The sequence below is a fragment of the Trachurus trachurus genome (assembly GCF_905171665.1).
Source record: "Trachurus trachurus genome assembly, chromosome: 8".
Lineage (NCBI taxonomy): Eukaryota > Metazoa > Chordata > Actinopteri > Carangiformes > Carangidae > Trachurus > Trachurus trachurus.
In genome coordinates this window covers 19,951,990-19,966,338 of record NC_139905.1, presented here as the reverse complement: position 1 = coordinate 19,966,338, position 14,349 = coordinate 19,951,990, and the positions used below count along the sequence as shown (strand labels likewise).

Sequence of the window (14,349 nt, the reverse complement as noted above, 5' to 3'; positions counted from 1 at the left end):
TTTTTGTTTTAAAATTTTATTTTTTTATGTTCGAAATAAATAAATTCATTCATTTATTCACATGGTTGGCTTACAATGTAATAACTTGACATTCACGGAAAAAAGGCAAAAGAATAAACAGGGGGCAGCATGAAAGCATTTCCTTTTCAAATAAAATATATGATGCCTTGGAAGCACATGTACAGTACTTTACCTCAAAACTGGTGTATCATCTGCAGCTCATTGCATACAACATTACATCAATCAATTAAGTCTATTTCTTTCCACCTCAATCTGAAACACACAATAAATTGCCTTATTTATACAATGTATCTGGGCAAAATGATGAATTTGTGAATGATAAAAGAAAGTTCACCCACAATAAGTTACCCAATTTACAGTGACAAATTAATTGTCCAGCACATGGTGAAAGCTAAAGAGCAATTTATAACCCATACATAGATTTGAGCAGTTACTTTTACAGAAAGATAAAAACTAGACATTGAGGATAAATAATTAAAAGGCTATGGTTAAAAACAAACAGCTATTTGGAAAATCATTTAGATCAGAAGCAAACAAATTCATGCATATAATATGCAGAGGTAACTATGTAATTCCATTAAAGGAATGTGCTGCTTCCTAATATTACAATGGACCCCATGAGCTTCATATTACATTCTGTTCATGTGATTGGAGCTGTTTTTTTTGTTTTTTTAATTTGATTAAAATAGTGAAAATAAACTGCAGTCTATCATTCAACAGTACCCTTCATCCTCTTGTGAAAGTAATTAACAAGTATAGAGTCTTTAATTATGTATTCAAACAGTAAGTTTAAGTAAAATGTATTTAACAATGTCCTTATCCAGAGAGGTGATATCTGATGAGCAGTTTTATAAATTAATGATATATAATACTTATATGCTGCCTTTCTCAGAGGGCAAATGATCACAGGTGTGGATGGATCATTTCTCTTTGGTTAGTCCATTGTCAAGGTTGTTATCCATGACTGTGACCTCGTCATTTTTCTTTGAGTTGTTCAGTCTCTGTGCTTGCATGTTGTATGCCCAGGCTCTGTCCACACCCTGGCCCTCAATTCTGCAGGGTTTCCAGTCAGTGAAGGGAAAACGTCCAGCCACAACTACGGCATCATCAGGGAGCTCAGCCTGCAATTTATCCTGTAATAAGGAAAGCTAGGAGCACAAATATCTTCAGTGAGCTCACATCCAGATTTCCTAACTGCAGCATTTTTGCTTGACTCTATGCTACACTGAGACACATTACTACCTCATGGTTTCTGCTTTTTGCCCCCCCACTGTTACTCACCACGCTAGGAGCCAGAAACACTGTGACATTCTTGCATTCTGTCAGATTGACCTGAGAAGAGATTACAATGCAGGATGTGAAGTGTCCAATATATGTATTTTGTAAATCAACTTCAAATATCATGTTTTTATAATTATGTTTCATGCAGCTTTCTTGAAATTAACTGTAAATATTTGGGCCTCCCTAACCCATATTAAATGAATGGGAACTAATGCTCCTGCTGAAGGGAAGACAAACACGCTTAAGTATCTAACACCACTTGTCATACATCATAAAAATAAAGAATTAAACCAGAAAAACAACAACAACAAAGAGTTAGGCATGTTAGGAATGCAATAAGGCACAATTGATGACTGACAAACCTTCCAGAGATCTTCCCGTCGGTACGACACTTTTTCATGATGGCCTGCTCTCCATGCATGAAAGTAGGAGAGGCGAACAAGCCAAGGGTTGAGCTCATAACCAACAGCAGGAGTGAAACCCTGTTGATGGGCTTCCAGGACCTTAGGGGTTAAAGAATGACCACAGTCAAAACTCACTGTCAAAGTGCAAGACAACAAATCCCAAATATCTTGCTCATGCTTACAATGCGGCCGTCACCGGATCCCAAATCCACAAGACCTCCCTTTCGACCTCTCAGCAATGTCATGACATTATTTACCTGAGCTTTGCTGGCTGGCATGTAGGGGACCTAATTGGAGAAGACATTTTTAAAGATTTTTTTTTTATGTTTCCCAAAACTATTTGGAACAAGCAGAGTTCCACCAGTAAGTGTTAAGAAGATGTAGACCATACTTGAAGCCTTAAAGGCACTTTTCGGAAACCTGGTTGAAGGATTCCCACCCACATAGCATACACAGCAAGCCCAGTGCCAGCGGCTATCTGAGCAACACCCCATGCTCCAATGGGCTTGGTCTTCAGCTCTGCAAAGGCCTCGTCTAGTGTGTCATTGTCCATTTCTGCATTCAGTGTATAGAAAGTAAATGTTATTTTATAGAAAATACTAAAAATGGCAATAAATATATTATACATTCTTAAAATGGAGGTACTGCAATCAACATATAGTGATAATTTGAAATAACAGTGCTCCATAAAAATACCAAATATCTTTCTATCTACAGCTTAAGTAGCCTACACACCAGTACAGCATCTACCAGTATAAGACTGTAATGACCGGTTTTGGTTGACAGGAGAGACAGAGATATTAACTCGACTGTATGCATTATTGATTTGTAACGATCTTGTATTAACCCTAAAGATTTTTTTAATTACGTATAATTAAATACTAAGACAGGCGTGTTCTGTGCAGCAGTGAGCCTGGTTAATGGTTCTGCATCACGTATTCAGGTCTTGTTTGTATCCAGCTACGTTGTCTAATCGAAATCAAGCACGGACTTATTCATTCATAAAAGTGTTTTTGGTGACAACAGCGATCTGTTGTACACAATAACGTAATAACGGTTCATATACTGCGGTAATTAACGATAAAACCTCTCATTGACCTGCAGAATTGAAGCGGACACATTACCTTGTTGGACCAGTCCGTCTGCCAAATGTTCCGTGTATCCGAGAGCTGACTTTCTATCAGTTCCGGAAGTTGTGACGTTTTTATCACTATTGACTTTTAACTGCTCCTAAGCCTCAAAAGTCTTCATGTTTTTGTTCATAAAATTAAACAGTTGTTCCACATAAGCATCATTTTATTTTATTTGAAATAGAAAACACAAGTTCAGAAAAATAATGTTCTGCCACTTAACTATATTATGATGAACAATATATTACAAAAAACGGTCATTCAAACAGCAGGAAAATCATCAACCATTATTCCTCTATTGTAACAAAGTCAGAACTTTAAGAATCAACAGCCTTGGTATCAAAATGAATTGTTAAGACCAAAATCCAGCCTGTACAGAGAAAGAGAAATGCCCATGTCCAGAGTTCAAGAGGACCAGTCCCTGTCAATCACTGTCTGCATCGTCACTGATGACCCCCTTCAGGTTGGTCCACTCTGACATTTTTCTTCTCCCTTGGTGTGCATTGTTTTCCTGATCGCTGTCCGAGCCAGAGTTGAGGGTACGCTGAAACTGACGGCTCTGTTGCTTCTTCTGTAACTGTCCGCGTGTAGAACGACCTGAGAGAGCAGGCATCATTAGTTGATATTTTCATATTTTGCATGTGTAATAAACTGATGACAATGAACACCAGCAACTTCAGTATCAGTAGAGGTGCACTATGCACATTTTCAAACAAACTGGTCATTAACCACAGCCACAGGCAAAAAAGTTTCCCTTTGGAGTAAATGTACATGATTTCATTTATCTTTATTCGACTCACCCCTCCAACCCTGTGCAGTGTAGCTGCAGTGTCAGTGGTTTAACAGCACGGAGCTGGATGGATGACAGGTGTGTCTACAGGTAATAGGTGTGTCCTATTTGTCTGGCGGTAGGGATTGATTGGTTGGTCTGCATTGATCCAGCTTGCAGCTTTATGGAGAGCACCTTAGTCTGAGTAAAAGGCTGTAGTGACCAAAGAGCGAAAGTTACCTTGTGTTGCAATAATGTTGCCGACATCGAGCTCAGCTATTTCCTTAGCCTGTTCTCTTTTTTGTTTGAGTTTTTTGCATTTTTGAAGATTTGGATCACCTGTGTTAAAACACAAACACACACATTATTAATTCCCAGAGTTAATCAAATTGTGTCCACTGTAAAGAAAATTAAAACAGTTTTATAGTTTACAAAATAGATACAAATGACAAGGCAGTTTAAAAAACTAGAGATAGGTAACCTAATTCAATTAAATTGAAACCTATTTAGAAAGGAAACTATGAAGATGAATTTCAAAAAATGAGCAATATGGCCATAAAGTGTGATCTGTTGAAAGTTAAATGTATTCCCACTGACCATCAACACCAAGACTTTCAAGCTCCTTCTTCAGGACAGCCACCATCGAGCCAATAGTTTTACAATCTTGAAGGAGTTTCTTGTAATTCTTCCTCACGCCACACGCAGCAATGTAGCGTTTGAGTCTCAACACCGCTTTGTTTTCCTCCTGCAGGGGAGAGAGAGATTGTGAAGAAAAATGCAACTTTATTCTACACCTTTACTCTGCATTGACCCAGCATATGCATATATGTTTTAGTGATACATTTACAAGAGTTGGTTTTATCTTCTTAGCAACTTATGATGTTTTAAGATACAACTTCATTATCTATAAAAGATATGTAAATTGAACGATTTAGTTTACTTCATTTTAGATCACTTGAGTCACAGTAAAAATGAGAAAGAAAAAAAAAAATCCAAGCAACGTGAAGCATCATAAACATCACCCATCACTTCAAAATAGGGTTAGGGTTAAAGTAGCAATCAAAATCAATTTATCATCTTTAAATGCAGAGGACTTTCTAAAAACACAACAAACCCAGATTCTTCTGACTATGATTTATAACATCACATCACTTGTGGACTCACCTTTTTAGCCCTGGGGCGCTCTTTTGTCGTAGTTTTCTTTTTTTTATCTTGATTATCTTCTGTCTTATTGTCCTTGTCATCCTCCTGAGAGGAGACTGAAGACGAATCTGAGTCTGGGTCTTCATTTTCCTTCTCCACTGAGACTTTTTCTTCTGCACAACACAAACAAAGAGTGACACTGAGTCAAAAAAGTGTGACACAATAAATGAATAAACGGGGACATGCAAGTATAAACTTTTTTCCCCCACCTTTTTCATTATCATCTGAGGACTCATTACTGCTGGTCTCATGGCTCCTTTCAGACTTGTTCTCTGCATCAGTTTTGTTCCTCTCATCATTCGGCTTTGTCTTCCTTTCTGGGCTTATACTGCTGTTTTTTTTCTTTGTAGTTGTCGCTTTCTTTTTCACTGTTTGTTTTGGACTATCACTAGATTCACTCTCTTCCCCTTTTTCCTCTGGCTCCTTCATTTCTTCATCTGAGGACTCATTACTGCTGGTCTCATCGCTCTTTTCAGACTTGTTCTCTGCATCAGTTTTGTTCCTCTCATCATTCGGCTTTTTCTTCCTTTCTGGGCTTATACTGCTGTTTTTTTTCTTTGTAGTTGTCGCTTTCTTTTTCGCTGTTTGTTTTGGACTATCACTAGATTCACTGTCTTCCCCTTTTTCCTCTGGCTCCTTCATCTCTTCATCTGTTGAGTCTTCACTATCCAGCAGCTGTTTCTGTTTTCCATTTGTCTTGGGCTGTGATTTTTTCACCTCTGGGTCTGCATCCTCAGATTTCAGTTGGTCTTCACACTCATTCCCCTCACTTTCTGATTTGCAGCTCTCTTTATCCTCAGATTCTGTCATTAAAAGCACAAGACAAAACAAGACATTTTGTGGTTAATAAAACTCAACAGAACCTGCTGATGAAACCAATAATCCTGACTATAAATAATCCAAACATGGCTAGAGTAACAGAGGTACAAGACAGAACGTGAGATTTCCTGAGATTTCATTGTACCCTTCATAGATTCAAGACACCCTGTACCAGGTGCAGCAAAGCAGCCCCAGAACAGAATCGAGCCTGATCCATGTTTCACAGTAGTACCGTGTTCTTTTCTTTGTATGCTTCACCTTTGCATCTCTGTACAAACGTGGACAAAATTGTTGGTTCCCTTCTTCAGAAAGAAAAACCCACAATTGTCACTGAAATAACTAGAAACTGACAAAAGTGAAGGACCAAAGGACATTCTCCCCGAAGCTTTGTCGACGAGACGAAACTGGAGCGCTTTGATCCAAAACTGAAGCTTTTTGGCAAGTCACATCAGCTCAGCAAGCACACAATCAACAGCAATAATTTGTAACAAGCTTGCAGCTTTACATTGAAAAGTATGAGATGGTACAACATGCTGCTTAGAGTAATGCATATGCCCCAGCAGCCCCACTGTTCATAATCCTCATCATTAAAATTACAGGCATCTAGAGGCATTTCCAGAAAATAAAATATTACAAACCTGATGATGAACTTGACACATGACGGGATTTCTTTGCCCTGGATTCCTCTTCCTCTTCTCTCTCATTTATCACCTCGTCATTTTCCTTTTCTCTCTTCCTTTTTTGGGGCCTGTTGATCACCACCTCATCTTCACTTTCATCACTTTCCTAGCAGGGAGGAAAAAAGTGAATGACGATAAAAATTACCATTGCAAATATTTTACACACAAATATTTTACACACTTAGCTATATGAGAAGAATTCAGATACCTGCATTTTCAACAGTTCCTCTTCAACCAGCTGTTTCATGTAATTTTTGGCCTGTGGACTCAGTGATTCAGAGCCGACTTGAGCTAAATATCGCTTTTTTAAAATCCCTAATGTCAGTGTGCTGGAATAAGACATTAGAAATATTTTAATAAGGTTATTCACAGGAACAGGCATGATTAATGATGAAGAAACATGTGAATACATCATACTGAATGACAGAAGCATAAACAGATGAAGACTAATAAAGATAGTACATTTGTGTTTTAAACATCACTATTGTTGTCTGTGTATTATGAGGTATCAAAGTTTAAATACAGGAATATTTTGTGTATTGTCCTTCAAAACTAAACTAAACTACCTCCAAATACAACTGGCTTGAGGTGTGCATGTTACCAGATGCACTGTCAGCACAACTTGTTTTCATTTACCTGTAGTTTTTTCCCCCCACTTCCTGTATCTTTTGTCTCATTGCCAAAACACCCACACGGGTATTGTTAACAACTATTAGATGCCACATGGCAGCTGTCACTTCTACCTGAACAAGGCTTCCCTGACTTTGTGGAGCTGAAGCTTTGACCACGTGATTAAAAACAACCAAACACACAACTCAACCATAGACTGTGCACTGTTAAACTGTTGCACACGTGTGACTGTTTTAACTAATTCGCGTATATTACAGTTACAACGGCATACAACAAAGTTTAAGTTGTTGAATGACCTCTGAGTGTGTTGCTAGTGATATACTACACCAGTGGGTTTAATAAAAAAAAAAGAGGCTTTAGTCCTGTTTGTAGACCAGTTAGCGACAGTTCACACAACACACACACACACACACACACACAACAAACACACACAAACAAACAAACACACGGTTAAAACACCATTTAAACCTAGCGTGTCCTAAATGTCCTGTACCTGAGGTCTGGTTTATCGCGGAGTTGACCTCGAACAAACCTACGGATAGTCTCTTTCTCTGACACCATCTTCTCTGGCGTTGCCGCTACTTCTGTTTCTTTCTGGCGGGTAGAGACGAACCCGGAAGTGGCGTCTGAGCAGCGCCACGCCCACCCTCGGACAACTTTTATTTTTTGAATATTTTACCCTTTACAGTCTATGATTTTACCACATAAAATAAATGAAAAATATATAATAAAATATTTTTTCCATAAATGTAGCGTTACCTAAAAAATGAACTATAGTTCACTTGCCTTCATGGCTTTACTGTATAGACCTTTTTTTTTTTTTTTTTTTTTTACAGACTATGGTATAGACTAGAGAGGCACTCTAGTTTCTCTAAAATAAAATAAAAACAAGAACTGTATCATTTGATTGTTAAAAAAAAGAACTATTATTGTTCATTTGAAAGTTTTTAAGGGAGATTTGTTCTGGTTGAGTTCTTTTCTTTTTAAAGAACAAAACACAGGAACACATGCACCGATAAATATTTAAAATCTTGACTTTGGTTTCATTCCTCATAATTCATAACACTTAGAGCATTTGTGAATATTACATTCCTATAATCATGAGTTGGAATTAATAAAATGGTAAGGATTATCACACGAGCACTGTAGTAAATATCCGGTTGATAACCATGATTTATTTTCTGGACCATGTTTTTAAGTCCATTTATTCATTGAACTTTAGAAAAGAATGGAATAAAAAGAACAGGAAGCTAAAGCTGGATTTTATAAGTAATTTATTCAGAACATTCCCATGACCACTATTGGACGGAAGTTATTAGTGCATATTTCAAGGTAATCCAAGGTGATTTTATAAAGGGTCTGAGATACATATTGCTCTCAATGTTTTCTTCAGTATCGAGAGTGATTAAGTTCACATAAAACACTGGTGACTATTAGAAAGAAAACACATCATACCTCTCCCTGAGGAAAATAAAAATTCAACCCAATATCAATTAATTTAATCATCACTGTATGGCCTATTGAACCCTTTGATGCCCTTAAACAAATTTAAGTGGTTTGGTGTAAGACATAAAGCAGAAGTGAAAAATAATGGCTCAGAATAAAATACAATATTGAACAAATGGTCTCTGTTCCTTTTGAAACTTGGAACTGAAATGTAAGTTCTCAATTTAGTAATGTACAGGAGTAAATTCACAATCTGATGTGTGCTATAAGAGTGCATCGTATCGTTCCCAAAATTAAAACTCACTTGAGCACTAGTTAACACAAAGATTGCATACAATACAAAAGTTAAATACCAAACAATAAATTAAGTTCATAAATTAATTAATAAAAAACATCTTGAAGCAACAGCAGTAAAAATTTAAATAAAGAAAATTGAGCTGCTCAACAATCTCATTCATGGACAACCTGGCTAAGAATGGCTACTCGGTTTAATTCCAGTGTTAACACCTCTAAACTAGACTTCGCCATCCTCCGTTCGTCACTGCCGGGGCAACATCTCACGCCAACTCCTCAAGAGGCAGCCGATGTTTAACAACTTGAATGAAGTGACTCACACAGTGTTTCCTACAAGTCAAACACAGAGGCGGCTGCCAGTGCACATCACGAGCACCTACATAAACAGTAGGTTGTCTCCTCTAGGTATAAATTAGCCACCGTTGGGGTGGGACATGGGTTGAGGCCCATTCAGTAACTTGCAGGAGGTTCCTCGAGTTCCTCAGAAATATTTTTGCCAGTTACATTTCCCAGGTTATTTGACATATTTCCTATTTAAATAATGTACACAGTCTTTTTCTTGTAAACAGAAGCATTTTTCACCTCCAAACGACTCTCACCTCGTCGCCAACCCCTGTATTTCTGCAGTGCCGCCTAAAGACAATCAGTAAAAGAACTACTAAGCTATTGCTATGATCAAGGACATCTCTTTCACTCTGCTAACATTCAACAAAAAAAATAAACATACATCAAGTAACTCTTCTATGCCCTATGGTTTCACATTATTAGTCCTTGTACACAGTTTGCTGACCGTGCCCTCTTTCGTCATGCATTATATGCCTTCTTACGTGGATACGTCTTACTCGTCTTTCCCCTCCCACAGCCCCCTCTTCCTCCGACTGGCCCAGTGATGAACCTGAGCCTCTAGAGTCTAAAAGGTGTAAGCCTCCTGGACCAGATCCTCGGCCATTCTCATAGATGAGAATATTGAGGGTTTCTTCAAAAATTCGGGCCTCGGGAAACTCAACCTAAAAAAAAAACAATGGACAATGGTCAACTTGGGTCATAAATAGCTTTTGACAGGTATATTGAACTGTGTGTGGATTTAGTTAACTGTGGGCAGAGCCAGGTTAGTCATTTGCTTGTGTGACTTTGTGCCAAGTTACACGAACTGGCTGCGAAACTCAATGCCTGAAAGAAAATCCACACATTTCCTGAACGATCAAATCAAATTCCTGTATCCATTATATGATGCTTACTTTGGTCTGCTTCTTCTCTGTAGCATAGACAATGGAGGTGCAGCATACTTCGGCGATCTTGCGTCCTTCACCATAGAAAGACCAACAGCAGATCTCATCCCCAAGCACGTCTTTGACAAACAGCACCCGGCCATTAAATCGTAGAACAAGTTTGTCAAACAGTTCGATGTTCTTCAGCAAGTTATCATCAGAGTTGCTGGTCACAGGCGGAGACAGAGAGGGAAAGATTAATAAACAATTTGCACTAAAAAAAAATCCACATCGATGGAACATGTGAAACACTGAGAGGTTGTTGTTGCAGCGTTACTTATATTGTTTTTCACGCTGCATAGGACACACACATACCTGGTATAAGAGTATTTGTTGTTTCCTCTGTTGTTCTGCAATTTTACTACCGGCTGTGGAGACAAGAGTCAGGAATAAATCAGGGTAATTCATCTGTAGTTCACAAGTAAACAACTGTCTTACACAACAGGCTCCCAGCTCCCAGTTTTAAATCTTATTTCTTTCAATTCTGTACAGTCAGACATTTGCTACACAGGACTAGACAATAGACGACTGCGACCAGGTAGACTTATGTTAGTGCCAATTGGATTTTGATGAAATGCTCTTTACCTTTCTACAAGTAGCAATCATCTTCTGCTCTTCTTTGGCGGAGGTGATCATGGGGATGCGGCACACAGTTTCAAAAACATCCTTTTGTTTCTGAGGGTAAACAAAGAAAGGACACTGAACTTAATTGAACTGATCAATTAACTAGACAAAAATGATGAGTAACTAATTTTGTCTATTCAATAATGTTAAACGCCCATCATAAAATACCTGGGTTCAAAGTGATGCGATTACAAATCTTGTTTGAGATGGTGAGATGCAAAGCTCTTTGTGTTTGTGAAGTTAAATGACCAAGATCAAAACAACAACTAGTTTAACGTGTTTGGCATCCTTTTATACAAACAATGATAAATATAAAAGAAAGAGATGGTGATTAGTTTCAAACGAATACAATGAAGAGCATCTGATATTACATGTAATTTAAACAGTACAAATGAATGCATTGAAAGAAGAGAGGAAGCAGGTGAAGTACCGGTAACTGTTGAGTTTGGTGTGGAGGGGACAAAAGGAGGGTAAAAATCATAAAATCGTTTTATTCTACTACTTCTATGTACTGTAAGTAGCCCTGTGTTTTACATCTCCATTTACCTGCATGGCACTCAGGCAGTGCTGGACGAGTCCCTGGACGCGATAGTACTGGGCCTCTTTCAGTACCTCATCCAGCTCTCTGTGATCCTCTGGAAGAGGCACCGAGCCATCTCGCAGGAAGTTTAAAACAAGCCCAAAATGTCGACCACTCCGATCCAACACGACCCAGCCTGTGACAGCAGGAAAGGGTTTTTTTTTCAGTGGCTGGTGTACTGCAGTAATCTTTGTTACTTGTTGTGGTAGACCGATGGTCCCCAGTATGAATGATAGAGACAGTTCACAGACAAATCGAGGACCCTCACTTAATGATGAAGTTATCAATACTAAGTTCCTTTCAGAGACAACATTTTCTTTTTTATGACACTTAAAAAAGGAAGTATAGTCATTTAAGAACAGTGTGAAGTGTATTTGAATATACTTTAACTCCAGATGTTAACCAAACAACTGCAGGACAGAACTTAGTAGACATTAAAACTGATAGTTAAGATCCACAAATAAGTGACACTGATGTAAAACTAAAACTGCAATTTTTCTTACCGTAGATTACATTTAATAATTCATCATTTCTATGAAACCATACTTAACAATCAGTGTCACGGCACACAGAACCTGTAAGGATCCGGTGAAAAGGTTAGTGCTCACATCCACCCACCTTCAGAGTCTATGGTAGCCTCAGTTCCTCCATTGCAGATGCTCCGCAGCAGGCTGTCTTCCTTGCTTAATGTCTGGACAGTGGTATAATGCAGCGAGCCGCCCACGTTTAGCTTGACATACTTGCTCCCCAGCAGACCCCGACCCCTGTGCTCATCCGTGCTGAGGCAGACGGCCTGGGAGACAGCACACTGGGCAGAGTCGGCAGCAGCAGCATGACTGCCAGCTGAAGCCTCAGCAGACATGGAGCTGAAGAGTCACTCCCCGACTGTAAAAGCAGAACAACAGTGTGGCTTGTTTGTAGCACAGGGTTTTTGCACTGGAAATTGGTTTGTTCATTTATCGCTGTGTATTTTAAAATGTCTCTTAAATGACAGCTGTTCGGGTGAACTACATCTAAAAGACCCTATACCCTCTGAGGCAGGTTTTTATTGTCCTTATGTGTAAAGTGCGTCAGTTCAGTGCCAAGCATCTTTCCATATACTTCAACACAGTGAAATACAGGAAGCATTTCTTTCAGAGTAAAGCCCACAACATATAAACCTACATAGGCAGTTTACGTGTTCACTGCCTCGTCGACTGACTGAAGTCAAGCTGTTGTGATAACAGGCTAAATACATTAATTCAGGTATATGAAGTTAGCTTATGTCAAAGTGTACTCACCACACTGAGCATCCAAGGCAGCTGCACGGCTGAACGTAGCAAGGCTAAACTAAAATAGCTCGATGTGTAAGCGATAATAACCCCGTAGTCCTTAATAACCCACCGGCCAATGCGATAAGCCCGAAGCACACAAACTACTTTACTACGCAGCCGACATTTGACAGCTCATTTTAATCGCAGCTAAATCAAAGTGGCTAACAACAACAGCTAGCCCTGTTTTTTTTGGGGAGGGGGGCTAAACGCTTCAGGCTGACAACGCTACTCTGTTTTGTATCGCTTCTCGGGCGGAGGATCGGAAAACTACCCGTCAAATAATACAAGGTGCTAAATGAAGGAAGGTCGAGTCCATTGTTGGATTGAACGACTATTAACTGATGCTAATGTGAGAAGCTAAATGGGTCAATCGGAAACGAAACTGGGGTAGCTGCTTCCGCTGCTTTCTTCTTCTACAGTCAGCTACTCAGCTCATGACATGAGGATTACGCCCCCTGTCGTCGGAGTGTCATCAATACACACCCTACAGAGGGCTTTTTTTTTTTTTTTTAAATTGCAGAATAATCAATAAAAATTCTACAAAAAAAAAAAAAAAAAAAAATAGACCAAAGTAGAGTTTGTTTTAATGTCTTTTGGTTTCCCTGTCCATCAGTTCATGCAAAAAGTGTGTGAATCTTAGTTTGGAGACGATCCATTTTCTTAATGAATGTGATATTTGCACCTCAAATAAAATAAGTTGTACAAAAAAAAAAAAAAAAAAAAAAAAAAAAAAAAATATATATATATATATATATATATATATATATATATATATATATATATATATATATATATATATATATATATATATATATATATATATATATATATATATATATTGTATATATATATACAAATGTATATTGTATATATATATAAATATAAGTATATATTTATTTTTGTGATTCAGGAAGTGTCTTGATGTTTACAATCTGAATCTGAATTTAGAGTGATGCTCTCTAGTGGTCCAAGTGAGGAACCGCAACACAATGTGAACATAGTAAATTTCATAAAGGATGTGATTATTGTGAAAAACAACAGTAAAGGGGTTTCTTATGTCACTCTACCCACAATACACATTCAGGTTCTTTCTAGTGTTAAGGGAGACCGCTGTTGTAAAGGGTTATAGCCCACTTTCAGCGTAAAAAAGATCAAGTTTGACCAATCACAACCACACAGGTGGAACTATCAAAACAATAAAAAAAAATAATGATATGATCACATTCATTATCTTCAATTGGTCACAAATCACGATATAATATAATAATTTACATGAAGTTTATTTCACGTCAATGATAATTATTTATGTTCATATACTATTCCCTGCACACTATTATTAATGTAAATTACTAATACACACATTACTTTCCCATTGTGATATTGCTCCGAGAGGATGAGTTACATGTGTATTATTACAGTGTAATATGAACATAACCCTATTATTTTGAAAAATAAAAGCTCATTCCAGTTTTACACCATTCAACAGACTTTATTTCCAGTTTAGCAAATAATTTACTGCCTTCAAAAGAGTGTATTCATATATGAAGCAAAGAAATGCTACTGATGATAAGAGAAGAATTAAGTCTACAAAGCAACAGTCTCCAAGATCCTTCATTTGGCACAGTGAATGATATTACATTCACTGTTCAAACAATCATTTGTAAATAAATACATAATGCATCACAGCAAGCAGCCAAGTTTGCAATTTGTCATCAACATAGTGCATACAACATCAAATCTGATAACAATGATAACTGTCAATAACTATAATGATAATGGCAAGATTGAGCAGAAGCAATATAATTTACAATCAGTGCATGCTCTAAGCATAATGACATTCATGTCCTCACCTTTTCTTGTATGTCATGTGACACTGGGTGACAATGC

General features: G+C 37.9%; 2 protein-coding genes across 2 annotated transcripts; both read right to left on the bottom strand.

The window, feature by feature from the left end:
• Window positions 1–165: 165 nt before the first annotated feature.
• Window positions 166–7,529, bottom strand: LOC310990353 (uncharacterized protein). The gene is made up of 14 exons (XM_083977699.1): window positions 7,431–7,529; window positions 6,516–6,636; window positions 6,266–6,413; window positions 5,018–5,611; window positions 4,770–4,921; window positions 4,203–4,350; window positions 3,846–3,944; window positions 3,269–3,433; window positions 2,805–2,828; window positions 2,098–2,261; window positions 1,889–1,993; window positions 1,665–1,805; window positions 1,303–1,353; window positions 166–1,169 (listed from the first exon to the last, which is right to left on the bottom strand). The coding sequence occupies exons 1-14, from the start codon at window positions 7,496–7,498 to the stop codon at window positions 942–944; spliced, it is 2,208 nt and encodes a 735-aa protein (XP_083833825.1). The 5' UTR covers window positions 7,499–7,529; the 3' UTR covers window positions 166–941.
• A 693-nt stretch (window positions 7,530–8,222) lies between these two features.
• kctd13 (potassium channel tetramerization domain containing 13) lies at window positions 8,223–12,872 on the bottom strand. The gene is made up of 7 exons (XM_083977290.1): window positions 12,430–12,872; window positions 11,768–12,034; window positions 11,116–11,285; window positions 10,531–10,620; window positions 10,261–10,313; window positions 9,916–10,111; window positions 8,223–9,684 (listed from the first exon to the last, which is right to left on the bottom strand). Exons 2-7 carry the CDS (start codon window positions 12,009–12,011, stop codon window positions 9,442–9,444), a joined length of 996 nt encoding a protein of 331 aa, XP_083833416.1. The 5' UTR covers window positions 12,012–12,034; window positions 12,430–12,872; the 3' UTR covers window positions 8,223–9,441.
• Window positions 12,873–14,349: the final 1,477 nt, after the last annotated feature.

What these genes read in the sequence shown, in the direction of transcription:
- LOC310990353 (XM_083977699.1), bottom strand. Translation starts at nt 7,498, where the DNA reads ATGGTGTCAGAGAAAGAGACTATCCGTAGGTTTGTTCGAGGTCAACTC. An exon ending in CATCAGTGACGATGCAGACA is followed by an intron (nt 2,829 to 3,268) that starts GTGATTGACAGG and finishes GTCCAACAAGGT; the next exon opens with AATGTGTCCGCTTCAATTCT. An exon ending in GATCCGGTGACGGCCGCATT is followed by an intron (nt 1,806 to 1,888) that starts GTAAGCATGAGC and finishes TTAACCCCTAAG; the next exon opens with GTCCTGGAAGCCCATCAACA.
- kctd13 (XM_083977290.1), bottom strand. Translation starts at nt 12,011, where the DNA reads ATGTCTGCTGAGGCTTCAGCTGGCAGTCATGCTGCTGCTGCCGACTCT. An exon ending in ACTGCCTGAGTGCCATGCAG is followed by an intron (nt 10,621 to 11,115) that starts GTAAATGGAGAT and finishes GTTTACCCTCAG; the next exon opens with AAACAAAAGGATGTTTTTGA. An exon ending in TGATTGCTACTTGTAGAAAG is followed by an intron (nt 10,314 to 10,530) that starts GTAAAGAGCATT and finishes TTGTCTCCACAG; the next exon opens with CCGGTAGTAAAATTGCAGAA.